The following is a 15,068-nucleotide window of genomic DNA, read 5'->3' on the forward strand; positions in this document are numbered from 1 at the left end:
AGAATAAAAATAGTGACAGGAGCAAGGCCCTTTTTATAACCCTCAGTTCTCATTTCAGGGTATTGTGTCTTACAGGACTGGTGGGAGATTACTGTTCCCCCATTAGTTGCTACTTCAGTCAGACTGCATAAAAATCCTCTAAATTATATAATTACTCTTGATTTATAAAACAATGGAACAATGTGTCTGGTTTAATTAAAAACAGTTCGCCTTCTCCCGCACAAGTAGCCAGATGCTGAGTCATCACAGTCACATACTTCCCAAGTTGTGACTGTGATGGACTGTAAGGCTATCAACCGTGCCTATTTGCCTCTAATCCAAACCTATTACTCCTCCAGCAGCTATCCCAACACAGTTTCCAGGGTAGAGTGTGCCAAGTATCATGTCACTGCTTTATATAGACACAATGACATGTTGCGGACAGCCAATCACCGTAATGCCAGTGGACAACATGGGTATGGCATTATGGTGATTGGCAGGCAATCCCTGCATGATTAGAGGCTGAAAAACAGCAGCGAAATATGCAGGCATGAGACGCGAGCATGGCAGTTGAGCACCCACGATACTTGATTGAGTACTGATCAGGCACGAGCACCCCGATGCTTGATCAGGTATAGAGCAGTGGTGAGAACGTTCACTCATCACTATATAGCACACAAACTTAGATAGTAATGATGTGGAGCCCTGTTAGGAGTGTAGCCCTGCTTCCCAGTGAGTGTTTCACCCATCTTCGTCAGCGAGAATGTCCACAGCATTGCACATCTCTTACTAATTTTAAAAGATTAAAAATTCAGAGTCCACACAGGAAGAACGGAAAAATCTCAATAAGGTGATGACAGTCTCCCAATAAGATGTTTTATGAAAATATTTATAAAAAAACATTTACTTCTATTCCTAAACCATTGAGTATATGTTTCTTTAAAATCTCCCCACTGCTGTTCAGTAAATGTTTGTAAAATGACCAGCCTGGAAAATAAGGAACAAGTGGCAGTGGATGACTTTAGTACATTTGGAAAGAGATATAGAAATGGATCCTACCATCTACAGAGAAGGAAGAAGAGAAAGGCGTTTTAAAAATATAAGATACAAAAAGATTACCATTTTTATCCTGAATATTTTTTTTAAACTCCTTTAAACTGTGTACCATTTTAAGTTTTGCATTAACACACTTTGTTCTTTTACAGTTTACAGAACGGTTAAAGTTACTATTTATTCCACCTAAGCATCAGCCAGATCTAATATACCTCCGCCATGTTCCACTACGGAAAGTTCATTTCTTTACCCTGATTCAACTATCTTGTTTGATCATTTTGTGGATACTGAAGTCAACTGTGGCAGCAATTATCTTCCCATTGATGGTAAATATGCTAAAAAAAAATTGCTTTATCTTTGTATCATCAATGCAAGTTCAAGCACGATCACTATTGCAGAGGTCAGAAAAAAAAGCCATGGTAGCTTGGGTATATGAAGGTTGCACCGCAGAATATGAAGGCACTTCTTATAGTACGTTCAAAAGGCACAGTGTTTGCCATTAAAGGAGAACATATCTTTAACAAAGTATTTTATGGTGCATACCATGATTTCTATACATTGTGTGCAGGAGTATCAGATGATACATAGTCCATTTCAGCATATGAAATTATAGTGTCATACCAAATGGAGAAACAATAAACACTGTAAGATGATATATCATATTATGAGGACCAATTAAAAACATTCTTTATAGCTAATATGATGCTCTATCACTAGGTGTCACTAGATGCATTAGTAGATGAATAGTCAAACAGGCTGGAGGTCAGGAGCCAGGAAGTCATGTTTGGAACACAGGGGGAAAGCAGAGCCAAGGTTAGGGTATGAACCGGAGGTCAGGAGCCAGGAAGTAATGTATGGAACACAGGGAGAAAGCGGAGTCGAGGTCAGGGTGTGAGCCAGAGGACAGGAGCCAGCGGAACAATGTCAGAGTCAGGGACACAGGCAGAGAAGGGTAAGGTCAGGCTGAAGGGACAAGATCAGAACAGTTCACTATGGGAGCCAGAAGCACGTACTGCAGAACAGGAACTACGAATGGTGGCATTCCGGGTGAGGTTGCTCCAAAATGAAGCAGAGCAATCACCTGGAACGAGGCGCTTGTGAACAGGCCCTTCCCAAAACCAACTCATTACCCGAGGCCGGGAAACAACCGTTCACCCGAGCAGAATGCAACAACAGAGCATCAGCTTTGCAGGAGATCAGAGCACCGCAAATTAGAATCTTGACAGCTATGGTCTATACCAGTAGGACAATGGCAGAAACATGACATACTAAGAATGTGGCCCAGAAAATGCCACTTACCCAAATCCTTCAAAATGTCCCAAACAAAATGCATTGTATGTAGAGTAAGCTGTAACGTAACATCAAGCTACAAAAAAAACCTTGTCTTGTTTATTGCTTCCAACCAATCATTGTTACAACTTGACTGTTCACTCACTGTCTACGTTTCCTTTAACATGGATTATCTTGGTCAGTTACATGCATCATTGTTGCCCTAATACCCTCTGAAAGATGCTATTATACCAACACAGACAATGTTACTGTCATGATCCAAGCCGGCTTTTCTCTGCTGCTGGTTACACCCAGCTCTGACCTGGTCATGTCAGGGGTTAACTTCCTGTGCCTCGTTGCGGATCCCAGGACGCTATGTATTGCCATTACCTATGGCTCAGTGCCAGTGATATTTCTGCCTTGCAGCTTGTATACTGGCCCTGGTGAGTGTTCCTAATATGTTCTGCCTCCCTGCTACTGTGTCCTGACTTTGACCCTCCGCCGTTCGTCTACCAGTCCCGATCCCTGACTTCCTACTTCTGTCTATTGTTTGTGTTTCCCTCTGCATACCTGATCTCCCGTCTTCCGACTTGGTTCTGTTTTCTGACTTTGATATTGATCCTCTCTTTGCAGTGACTCGACTTTCCTGGCTAGACTTTGACTGTTTGACTACTCTATTGCCCCCTGATGGTTTGCCTGTTAACTGCCTGCTGAACTTACTCTGCTGTACTTCAGCTGCTTTTCTGTTACAGTGTTTCCTTGTCTCTCCTTCACAACTCTGCTACCACTTAGTGGGGATTACGCTCTACTACGTCTTACTAGCCTTGTACAACATGACAGATTTTCATCTCATCATCTTGGGTTTTAATTCTTTGAATGATCAATGGCTACAAAATCTCAAAGCTTATGTTGTCTATTTCAGCTGTTGGCTCTCGCTGTCATACGCAAGGCAATGGAGTACATTTTCTCTTTACACGATCTAAGTTGGCTGGATGATATTTTGCCAGAGAAAATTGTCACTGATGTGGAAACAAAGATAGAAGATTCAGATTCAACTGACAGTGAAGATGTAAGTCAACATTTGATTAAATACATTAGAGAACATAGACAAACTTTTTCTATATTAATTTCTTTCAAAAGTTACATTTTCATATTCATCTTTTGTGTTCTTTCTGCCCCTTCTGCCTTGTGTTGTGCTATTAGGAGTCATTCAGAAGTCTGTTAATCATGTCTTCTATAGATGTTCACGAGTCTGTTTTTTTGCCGACCGTGTGTCTGTGAAAAAAAAATTAAGACTTGTCTGTTTTTGATTAGAGTCGCAGATCAAAATCATGGACCACAGAAAAGTTGTATCAGTGTGCAGTTCGTGATTAACATATATGTCGCGGGCGGAGGAGGGGACGCTGCGCTCTCCCACTGCTCGGGTCCGGCTGCCGCTGCTGCTGCGGCCTGCTGCTGCTCGGTGGCTCGAGCGATGGGCCGGATCCCGGGGACTCGAGCGGCGCTCCTCGCCCGTGAGTGAAAGGGGATTGGTTTTTGGGAATGTTTATTGTCCGTGACACCACCCACGGTTGTGGTGATTGTATGGACACCACCGCTGCACTGTATGGGGATCCCGGGAGCGGTGACAGGGAGCAGCAAAGTTGTTGGTTCTCCCCTCCGTGGGTAGGGGGTGGTCGTCCCGGGGCCCAGTGATGAGTTGGGGGATGAGGGATGGCGGGGCCGGTGCAGGGCTTGGTGGGGTGCAGGGACGCGGGGGCAGCGCTGTGCCTCACGGCACTGTGGTACTCACTCAGCCTGAGACGGGGACACAGTTCTCGGTAAAACACACGGCTGGAAAGACGGTTCCCACGGACGGCTGCTGTTGCTTTTCCCCAGTAGTTTACGGTGACGGTCCCTTTTCCTGCACCTAAGTCTATGTTGGTAGCGATGGGTTCCCACCGGTAACCCGCTCCCCGGCTTGGATATGTGCCGGAGGAGCCCCTCTTTGCCCGCAGGTGCTGGCCCTGAGAAACTGGTGCCTTGGCGGTGTCTCTCTCTAACGGTTGGACTGTTGCCTTCAATCAGGACTTGGTTGCTGGGAGACCCAGAGGTCCCCTTCACTGACGGATTTGGCAAATTCACGGCAACTCCTAGCCTTGCCGGGATCCGAAAGGCCCCTGCCAATGGTGCTGGCTTCTCTTCGTATACCGCTCCGGTACCGCCGGGCCACCACCCGTCCACGGTCCTTTCGGCAACCTTCAAGCAGCCTCTCCTGCAGACGGTCACCGCCATCTGCCGACCTTGCTGTCTCAGTCCGGGGCACACACCCGGACCAACTTCAGGCCTCCTCAACTGTCACTTTCTCTTCCACCTTTACTCCTCTCTCTTGCTCCTCTACCACTTCACTCTTAACTCTCACTCTCCCTAAACTGATCTGCTCTGCCTGGTTTTCCCGCCTCCAGGGCTGTGAACTCCTCGGTGGGCGGAGCCAACCGCCTGGCCCACCCCCTGGTGTGGACATCAGCCCCTGGAGGAAGGCAACAAGGATTTTTGTGTAGCTTTGGTGTACCTATCCGGGGTGTAGGGTGTGGTGGTGTCATGACCTGTGACCCCTGGCTTGCCCAGGGCGTCACATATATACTGTATAAACAGTATATAAACAGTATACACTTACAATTGGGTTCCGAAATATGTGGACATTGACTAGAGTTGAGCGCGGTTCGTGGTTCGAGGTTCTCCAGTTCTAGGCTCGAGTGATTTTGGGGCCTGTTCTAGATCGAACTAGAACTCGAGCTTTTTGCAAAAGCTCGATAGTTCTAGAAACGTTCGAGAACGGTTCTAGCAGCAAAAAAACAGCTAATTCCTAGCTTGGTTTCCGCTGTAATAGTGTAAGTCACTCTGTGAATCACACTATTATGACATTTCAGTGTATAGTGTGCGTGAACAGCGCCTTCAGATCACTGCTGTTTCTATAATGGCCATTTTTTTTTTTTTTTCTTGTCTTCCTTCCCTAAGCGCGCGCGTGTAGTGGGGCGGGCCAGCATGTCAGCCAATCCCAGACACACACACAGCTAAGTGGACTTTTAGCCAGAAAAGCAACGGCATGTGTGATAGGATGTCCATGTCACATGTCCCTGCATTATAAAACCGGACATTTTCCTCCAGGACGCCATTATCTCTTCTGCGTCTTTGGTGTCAGACATCACTGTCGCAGCTCCGTCCTCCTGAGTCCTATCGCCGATACAGCTGTATGCGCTCCATACACAGCGCTGGACAGCTTAGGGATAGCACTTTCTAGCAGTCCTTTTAAGGGCTCAAACCGTTAGGGTCAGAGCCATAGGTGACAGGTCCTGAAAACAGCGACAGCGTCTGTGTAGCCAAGGTCAGGGATTTCCTCCCTGCATTTCCCTATTAGGAGGGAATAGAAAGGCAGGCTTCCATTCCTCTACCCAGAGCCCCACAATCCTGCCACTGTACCCTCCTGTCCTCTGCACACTCCAACTCATTATAACTAAGCCATTATACTAGCAAACACTCAGTGTACCTAGTGGCATCCTAAACGTGGCTATTGGACTTTGCTATAGTCACACTACTGCAAAGACATTTGCAGAGCACGTCTGCCTGCATTGCACACTCCAACTCATTATAACTAAGCCATTATACTAGCAAACACTCAGTGTACCTAGTGGCATCCTAAACGTGGCTATTGGACTGTTGTCTAGTCACACTAGTGCAAAGACATTTGCAGAGCACGTCTGCCTGCATTGCACACTCCAACTCATTATAACTAAGCCATTATACTAGCAAACACTCAGTGTACCTAGTGGCATCCTAAACGTGGCTATTGGACTTTGCTATAGTCACACTAGTGCAAAGACATTTGCAGAGCACCTCTGCCTGCATTGCACACTCCAACTCATTATAACTAAGCCATTATACTAGCAAACACTCAGTGTACCTAGTGGCATCCTAAACGTGGCTATTGGACTTTGCTATAGTCACACTACTGCAAAGACATTTGCAGAGCACGTCTGCCTGCATTGCACACTCCAACTCATTATAACTAAGCCATTATACTAGCAAACACTCAGTGTACCTAGTGGCATCCTAAACGTGGCTATTGGACTTTGCTATAGTCACACTAGTGCAAAGACATTTGCAGAGCACGTCTGCCTGCATTGCACACTCCAACTCATTATAACTAAGCCATTATACTAGCAAACACTCAGTGTACCTAGTGGCATCCTAAACGTGGCTATTGGACTTTGCTATAGTCACACTAGTGCAAAGACATTTGCAGAGCACGTCTGCCTGCATTGCACACTCCAACTCATTATAACTAAGCCATTATACTAGCAAACACTCAGTGTACCTAGTGGCATCCTAAACGTGGCTATTGGACTGTTGTCTAGTCACACTAGTGCAAAGACATTTGCAGAGCACGTCTGCCTGCATTGCACACTCCAACTCATTATAACTAAGCCATTATACTAGCAAACACTCAGTGTACCTAGTGGCATCCTAAACGTGGCTATTGGACTGTTGTCTAGTCACACTAGTGCAAAGACATTTGGAGAGCACGTCTGCCTGCATTGCACACTCCAACTCATTATAACTAAGCCATTATACTAGCAAACACTCAGTGTACCTAGTGGCATCCTAAACGTGGCTATTGGACTTTGCTATAGTCACACTAGTGCAAAGACATTGGCAGAGCACGTCTGCCTGCATTGCACACTCCAACTCATTATAACTAAGCCATTATACTAGCAAACACTCAGTGTACCTAGTGGCATCCTAAACGTGGCTATTGGACATTGCTATAGTCACACTAGTGCAAAGACATTTGCAGAGCACGTCTGCCTGCATTGCACACTCCAACTCATTATAACTAAGCCATTATACTAGCAAACACTCAGTGTACCTAGTGGCATCCTAAACGTGGCTATTGGACTTTGCTATAGTCACACTAGTGCAAAGACATTTGCAGAGCACCTCTGCCTGCATTGCACACTCCAACTCATGATAACTAAGCCATTATACTAGCAAACACTCAGTGTACCTAGTGGCATCCTAAACGTGGCTATTGGACTTTGCTATAGTCACACTAGTGCAAAGACATTTGCAGAGCACCTCTGCCTGCATTGCACACTCCAACTCATTATAACTAAGCCATTATACTAGCAAACACTCAGTGTACCTAGTGGCATCCTAAACGTGGCTATTGGACTGTTGTCTAGTCACACTAGTGCAAAGACATTTGCAGAGCACGTCTGCCTGCATTGCACACTCCAACTCATTCTAACTAAGCCATTATACTAGCAATTTTTGCTGCCAGTTTAAGGGCCGTAGTTGCATTGTCAGGCATATTTATTCTTTATTATTCTGCTGTTAATAAAGCTAGACCACCACTGCAATCTACACCACCTCTCAATTTTTACTACCACATTTTCAGTCCACGATCTTGTCGCAATCAACATGAGTGGCAAAATGACAGATGCTGGTGGAAAGGGGAAGAGGCGTGGTGGAAAAGGCAAAAAAGGTTTTGTCCGTGGGGAAGGTGGCAAAGCTCCATTATCATCTGCTGAAGATAGACCATCTACCAGCAAAAGTAAGATGTCTACTACTTACCGTGGACAATCCGATGTGCTCCCTTTTTTACGGACACGAACAACAGGAACAAAGGTAGATGATGGGCAAAAAAGGAAAATGCTTGAATGGATCTCAAGTGGTCCAACAAGTGCCCTCTCAGCCACTTCAAGTACCGCATCCAAAAAACACCAGTCCTCTGAGTTGTCATCCCAATCAAACTTGATTTCTCCCAGCTCTGAAGTCTCCATCAGCCCTGCACAGTATGGTGGAACTGAGATGGCTGAGTCTGCAGAGCTGTTCAGTCACACTATAGCCTGGGAATCAGAGGTCTGCTCCCAAGCTACAGTGAGTACAGAACAGGAAATGGTCTGCAGTGATGCCCAGAACCTTTGTGACTCTGATTCAGGCCATGAGGACAAAGTTTCGGAGCATAATGTTGACCCTTTGTCACAAAATGTTACACCTGTGGTTATAGACAATGAGGAACATACTGATGAAGATGAGACTCAGATACCCGATTGGTATGACAACTTAAATTTTCGGTCAGGGCTAGAAGAGGCTCGGTCAGAGGGGGAGGGGAGTGCAAACACAACAATTGATGATGAAGTTTTAGATCCCACCTACTGTCAACCCACAGTCAGGCACTCGAGGAGGTCAACAGAGGTGGTGGAAGAGGATGCAACTGATGACGAAGTTACCTTGCGCCTTCCTGGACAGAGTCGGAGTACTGGTAGCACGTCTATAACTGCATCCTCAGCCACCACTCTGCCTCTGAGCCTTGCCTAGCCTGGTCCTTTTTTGACATAGCAAAAGATCGCCCAAATTATGTGATCTGTAGTGATGAGCGAGCATGCTTGTAACTGCTCGGTACTCGCACGAGTATCGCTGTACTCGGGCTGCTCGGCGGGGACCGAGTAATCTCGCGATACTCGTGCTGTACTCGTGGTCTTCATTTCTGCATGTTGGCGCTCTTTTGAGAGCCAGCCCTCATGCAGGGATTGGCTGGCAGACCACTGCAATGCCACAGCCCTGTTAGTTGTGGAATTGCAGTGATTGGCCGGCCTGCACAGCGTGACCGAGCCTTTATACCGGCCGGCGCGCTGTGCTCTGCTCACAGCTATCCAGACAGTCAGTGCAGGGAGAGTGTCGCTGATTCAGGGAAAGCTTTGCGGCCCTTTATAGTTAGTTCCGGAGCAGGGCTGCAAACAGTGTGACCAGAAGTCCTTCTCAGGACTATTCTAGTTGTATACAGGCAGGCAGGGTATAGCCAGGTCGGAGTACAGTAGCAGAGTCCTTCTCAGGACTATTGTTGCTATATACAGGCAGGGTATAGCCAGGTCGGAATACAGGCTAGTGACCAGAAGAGTCCTTGTCAGGACTATTGTAGCAGTATACAGGCAGGCAGGCAGGCAGGGTATATAGCCATTCCTAGTGGTGACCGTATACCAGCCTTCATCATATCTGGGGCTGGTGTACACAGTCTAAAACAGTCCAAATAGTGTCAGACTTCTCAGTAATTGTCGCTCCTAAAAACCTGTTAGGTTCTTATTGCGTCCGTGCTTGCATTTAAAAACAGCACGTGTGTGTCTGTCGGTGGCAGCGTACAGGTGCACGTTTTGCACAAACTATTATATAACGCACAAGTCTAGTGTATAATACACGTCAGTCAGCAGTGTCTGATAGTGTCAGACTTCTCAGTAATTGTCGCTCCTAAAAACCTGTTAGGTTCTTATTGCGTCCGTGCTTGCATTTTAAAAACCGCACGTGTGTGCCTGTTGGTGGCAGCGTACAGGTGCACGTTTTTCACAAACTATTATATAACGCACAAGTCTAGTGTATAATACACGTCAGTCAGCAGTGTCTGATAGTGTCAGACTTCTCAGTAATTGTCGCTCCTAAAAACCTGTTAGGTTCTTATTGCGTCCGTGCTTGCATTTAAAAACAGCACGTGTGTGTCTGTCGGTGGCAGCGTACAGGTGCACGTTTTGCACAAACTATTATATAACGCACAAGTCTAGTGTATAATACACGTCAGTCAGCAGTGTCTGATAGTGTCAGACTTCTCAGTAATTGTCGCTCCTAAAAACCTGTTAGGTTCTTATTGCGTCCGTGCTTGCATTTAAAAACAGCACGTGTTTGGCAGTCGGTGGCAGCGTCAGGCTCCATATTGTCCCTGGATAGAGACGTGCATGATGGCCTGTAAACATGAAGTGCCCATTGTAAGGAAGTGGGTCTATTGTAGTATAGCCCTTAGGCAGGGCAGCCAAAAATTTGGAAGCTCCACATTGTCCCTGGATAGAGATGTGCATGAGGGCCTCAAAACATTGTTCCCATTGCAAAGGAGCGGGTCTCCTGTCGTTGTAATGCCCATTCAGAAAGAATGGGCGAAAAAATTTACCACTGGGGGTATACCTGAAACAACGGCTTAACTATTGTAACGGTCACCATGATGGCGCATGAGGAGAAGGAGGAGCAGTCCAGCGATTAGCCAAAGTCCAGAAGTGTGTTACCATGGGTGAGTGGAGGTACATGGCAAATTCCCGTTACAAACTTTAAATTCCGCTGTCATTTGCTGGTGGTGTGTGGTGAAGTCTGGCCAAATCCAACCCTTGTTCATCTTGATCAGAGTCAGCCTGTCAGCATTTACAGTTGACAGGCGGGTGCGTTTATCTGTAATGATTCCACCTGCGGCACTAAAAACACGCTCTGACAAAACGCTAGCGGCAGGGCAGGCCAGGACTTCCAAGGCGTAGAGAGCCAATTCATGCCACGTGTCCAGCTTGGATACACATTAATTGTAAGGCACAGAGGAATGTCGGAGTACAGTTGTTTGATCTGCAAGGTACTCCTTGAGCATCTGGCCAAACTTAGGATTTCTTGTGGCACTACCCCTCACCTCAGGGGCTGTGGTATGTGAGGGGCTGAGAAAACTGTCCCACATCTTAAAGACTGTTCCCCTACCTCTGGCGGATTGGACTTGTGCCCCTCTCGGCTGTACGCCTTGGTTGTCCACTGATTCCTGACCTATGCCGCTAGCGTTTTGTGAGGGGAATGCTTTGCCTACTTCCGTGACTATGGCCTTCTGGAACTGCTGCATTTTGCCTGACCTCTCCGCCTCGGGAATAAGAGACATAAAGTTCTCCTTTTACCGTGGGTCTAACAGTGTTACCAACCAGTAATGATTGTCGGCCAAGATGTTCTTAACGCGAGGGTCACGAGACAGGCAGCTTACCATAAAGTCAGCCATGTGTGCCAGACTCTTAACAGCCATCACTTCAGTATCCTGACCAACACGATGACTGAACATGCTGTCTTCCTCCTCCTCCTCCTCATCATCTACCCTGTCCTCTGGCCAGCCACGCTGAACCGAGGATATGACTGCATGTCATATCCTCAATTTGGCCAGAGAGTTGCTCCATTTCTTCATCCTCCTCCTCGTCATAGTCCTCCACTGCACGTTGTGATGAGACGAGGCTGGGCTGTGTGTTATCACCCACACCCACTACTGTTTCTTGCTCAAACTCATCGCGCTCCGCCTGCAATGCATCATGGTTGTTTTTTGAGCAGAGACCATTTTAGAAGGCAGAGAAGCGGTATGGTGACGCTAATAATGTCGTCATCGACGCTCACCATCTTGGTGGAGTCCTCAAAGTTTTGGCGGATGGTGCATAGGTCGGAAATCCATCTCCACTCCTCAGGTGTTATGTGTGGAGTTTGACCCATTTCCCGACGGCTTAGGTGATGCAGGTACTCAACAACTGCCCTCTTCTGCTCACATATCCTGACCAACTTGTGCAGAGTTGAATTCCAACGCGTGGGGACATCACACACCAGTCTGTGTGCCGGAAGATGCAAACGGCGTCTTAAGCCAGGGGCCACAGAGCACAACACTAACACCCCACACTCCCTGCAGGCATATCATAGTCAAAACACAAAATCCTTGTTGCCTTCCCCAGGGGCTGTTGTCCACACCAGGGTGTGGAGCCAGGCGGTTGGTCTCCACCCACCGAGGAGGAGGGAAAACACAGGCAGTGAGAGTTAAGCTAAGGAAGTGGAAGGAGGAAAGTAGTAGAGAGGAGAAAAGTGACAGCAAAGAGCCTGAAGTTGGTCCGGGTGTGTGGCCCGGACAGGACAGCAAGGTTGGCAGGATGTGGTGACCGTCTGCAGTGGAGGCCGATTGGAGTCTGCCGTAAGGACCGTGGACGGGTGGTGACCCGGCCGTACCGGACCGGTATACAAAGAGAAGCCAGCACCATTGGCAGAGGACTTTCGGATCCCGGCAAGGCTTGGTGTCGCCGTGAATTTGCCAAATCCGTTAGTGAAGGGGACCTCAGGGTTTCCAAACAGCCAAGTCCAGATAGAAGGCAACCGTCCAACCGTGAAGGGGAGACACCGCCACCGCCAAGGGCAACCGTCTCCCAGGGCCAGCGCCTGTGGGCAAAAGGGGCTCCTCCGGCCCATATCCAGGTCGGGGAGCGGGTTACCGTTGGGAAACCATCACTACCAACACTGAACTTAGGTGCAGGGAGAGACAGTCATCACTGACCTGCAGGGAGGAACAACCGCAGCCGTCCGAGGGACCCGTCCATCCAGCCACTTGTTTTACCGTGAACTGTGTCATCATCATTGGGCTGAGTGAGTACCTCCGTGCCGTGCGGCACAGCGCTGCCCCTGCGACCCTGCACCTCATCAGGCCCCGCAACCCGCCTGTCATCCATCTCTACCCCATCACCAGGCCCCGGGACAACCAACCCCCCTACCCACGGAGGGGAGAAATAACAACAAAGCTGCTCCCTGTCACAGGCTCCCGGGATCCCCGTCCAGAGCAGCGGTGGTGTCCACACAATCACCACAACCGTGGGTGGCGTCACGGACAATATCCCCAAAACCCAAACCACCCCTTTTCACTCACGGGCGAGTAGCGCCGCTCGAGTCCCCGGGATCCGGCCATCGCTCGAGCCAACGAGCAGCAGCAGCCGTAGAGCAGCGTCAGCCGGACCCGAGCAGTGGGAGAGCGCACCGTCCCCTCCTCCGCCCGCGACACTTCCAGCTTGGGACTGGTGTGGAGGGTAAAGTGGATCAGGATGCGCAGGAGGAGGAGGAGGCTGAGGAGCATGACATTCCGGAGCTGTAGAGTGTGTGTGAAACCCTAACTGAGGTAGGGCCTGCAAAACTTGGTGTGTGAAGGACGTGTTCCGTCCCTCGCTCAGACTGGGTCCCAGCTTGCACAATATTAACCCAGTGTGACGTCAACGAGATGTAGCGGCCTTGCCCACATGCACTTGTCCACGTGTCTGTGGTTAGGTGGACTTTGGCTGAAACAGCGTTGTTCAGGGCACGTGTGATGTTTTGTGACACGTGGTTATGCAATGCGGGGACGGCACACCGGGAGAAATAGTGGCGGCTGTGGACCGAGTAACGTGGGACAGCTGCCGCCATCAGGTCGCGGAATGCTTCTGTCTCAACCAGCCTAAAAGGCAACATTTCCAGCGCAAGCAGTCGCGAAAAGTTAGCATTTAGAAGTGTGGCATGTGGGGCGTTGGCAGTGTATTTGCACCTGCGTTCAAAGGTTTGCTGAATGGATAACTGAACGCTGCGCTGGGACAAGGACGTGCTTGATGATGGTGTTATTTCTGCGTGGGTAACTGCAGGTGCATGGCCGGAGGAGGCTTGTTCGCAGGCAGCATGGACAGGGGATTGGCTCGCATGCACAACCAGCGAAGACGTAGCAGTGACATCAGCAAGCACTGCTCCTCGACTCTGTTGTACTTCCCACAAAGTCGGGTGCTTGGCTGACATGTGCCTGATCATGCTGGTGGTGGTCAGGCTGCTAGTTTTGGTACCCCTGCTGATGCTGGCATGGCAGGTGTTGCAAATGGCCTTTTTAGAATCATCTGGAGCCAACTTAAAAAACTGCCAGTGTCAGAGTTCCGGGTTTTCCAGTTTTCTTTTGAAAGAGCTTGCCCTTTGTTAACATGGAGTTTTCTGTTCTGTTGCCCTACTTCCTGTCCATCTGTTTAAAAGCCGCCCCTAAAGCTTAGTCCAGTGCCTGAGTATACTGCTTCCTGTGTGCTCCTGCCCTGCTGCTTTTGGTTCCTGATTGTTATTCGGATCCTCTTGGAAAACAACCGACACCGACTCTGGACTTCATCTGGTATCATCTAGCTGTGCCCGGACTCCGTTTGCCGTCTTTGGTCGGCACTTCTGCCCGGTTCCTTCCGTTTAATACCACTCTGGACTCACATCACGTACGGACATTTTTGGACTTACCTATTGCCCTTTTGTGTCCCGGCTGCTGCGCATTTAGGGCTTCTGGGGTGATTGCCAGACAGTCCCTGTATAGGGGTTCGCTCTTGGTGGTCTCCCTGGGGGAGTCCGGTGCGCGGTCCCGGGAATTCCCTTTCGCTCCGTCCCTGGAAGGTATTTCCTGTATTTATGTTCTACTGTGTTTTTGTTCCGTTTATGTACATATTTGCTGGTTGCATATTATAAACGTCTTGCACCAAGAACTCGTCTCTGGTTGTCATTGCCCTAACGCAATCGAAATCCTCAATACATACAATAGTATTACAGCCAGACTCGGGAAGACCTAACATTTGTACAGGCACCTTGTGTCGTGTTGTTCCGGGGAACAGTTGCCTGACGTCTGCCTGGGGCCACCACTCTCTGCCGCATGATGTTGTAATGAGTGATTCACTACTAACATTTAAGCAGAGCCTGGACGCCTTTCTTGAAAAATTTAATATTACCAGTTATGTATATTAGATTTTATGACAGGGTATTGATCCAGGGAACTAGTCTGATTGCCGGATGTGGAGTCAGGAAGGAAATTTTTTCCCCATTGGAACGTGTTTGCCACATTGGGGTTTTTTTTGCCTTCCTCTGGATCAACATGTTAGGCTACAGGTTGAACTAGATGGACTTAGAGTCTCCCTTCAACCTTAAAAACTATGATACTATGATACTATGAAACTATGATGATACTCTGCTTCTTACTGCCTGTTGGGATGCTACGCCTCTCTCCCCCTGTGCACTGCTGTCCTCGGTCTGCATATCCTCCTGCCAGGTTGGGTCAGTTACTGGATCATCCACCACGTCGTCTTCCTCTTCCGCACCCTGCTCCTCCTCCTGACTTCCTGACAATTGTGTCTCATCATCGTCCACCCCTTGTTGAGACACGTTGCCAACTTCGT

The 15,068-nt window shown here is 48.3% G+C and overlaps 1 protein-coding gene across 1 annotated transcript in view; it reads left to right on the forward strand.

Annotated features, from left to right (window-relative positions):
• The window catches only part of SLC4A9 (solute carrier family 4 member 9), an 890,846-nt gene that overhangs the window by 768,540 nt on the left and 107,238 nt on the right, over positions 1–15,068 (forward strand). Inside the window, exons 19-20 of the mRNA XM_075344573.1 lie at positions 1,185–1,358; positions 3,224–3,370. Of these exons, the coding sequence (XP_075200688.1) occupies positions 1,185–1,358; positions 3,224–3,370 (321 nt within the window). The remainder of the gene's footprint in view (positions 1–1,184; positions 1,359–3,223; positions 3,371–15,068) is intronic.

This window comes from Anomaloglossus baeobatrachus, chromosome 4 (assembly GCF_048569485.1).
Source record: "Anomaloglossus baeobatrachus isolate aAnoBae1 chromosome 4, aAnoBae1.hap1, whole genome shotgun sequence".
In the NCBI taxonomy this organism is placed as follows: domain Eukaryota; kingdom Metazoa; phylum Chordata; class Amphibia; order Anura; family Aromobatidae; genus Anomaloglossus; species Anomaloglossus baeobatrachus.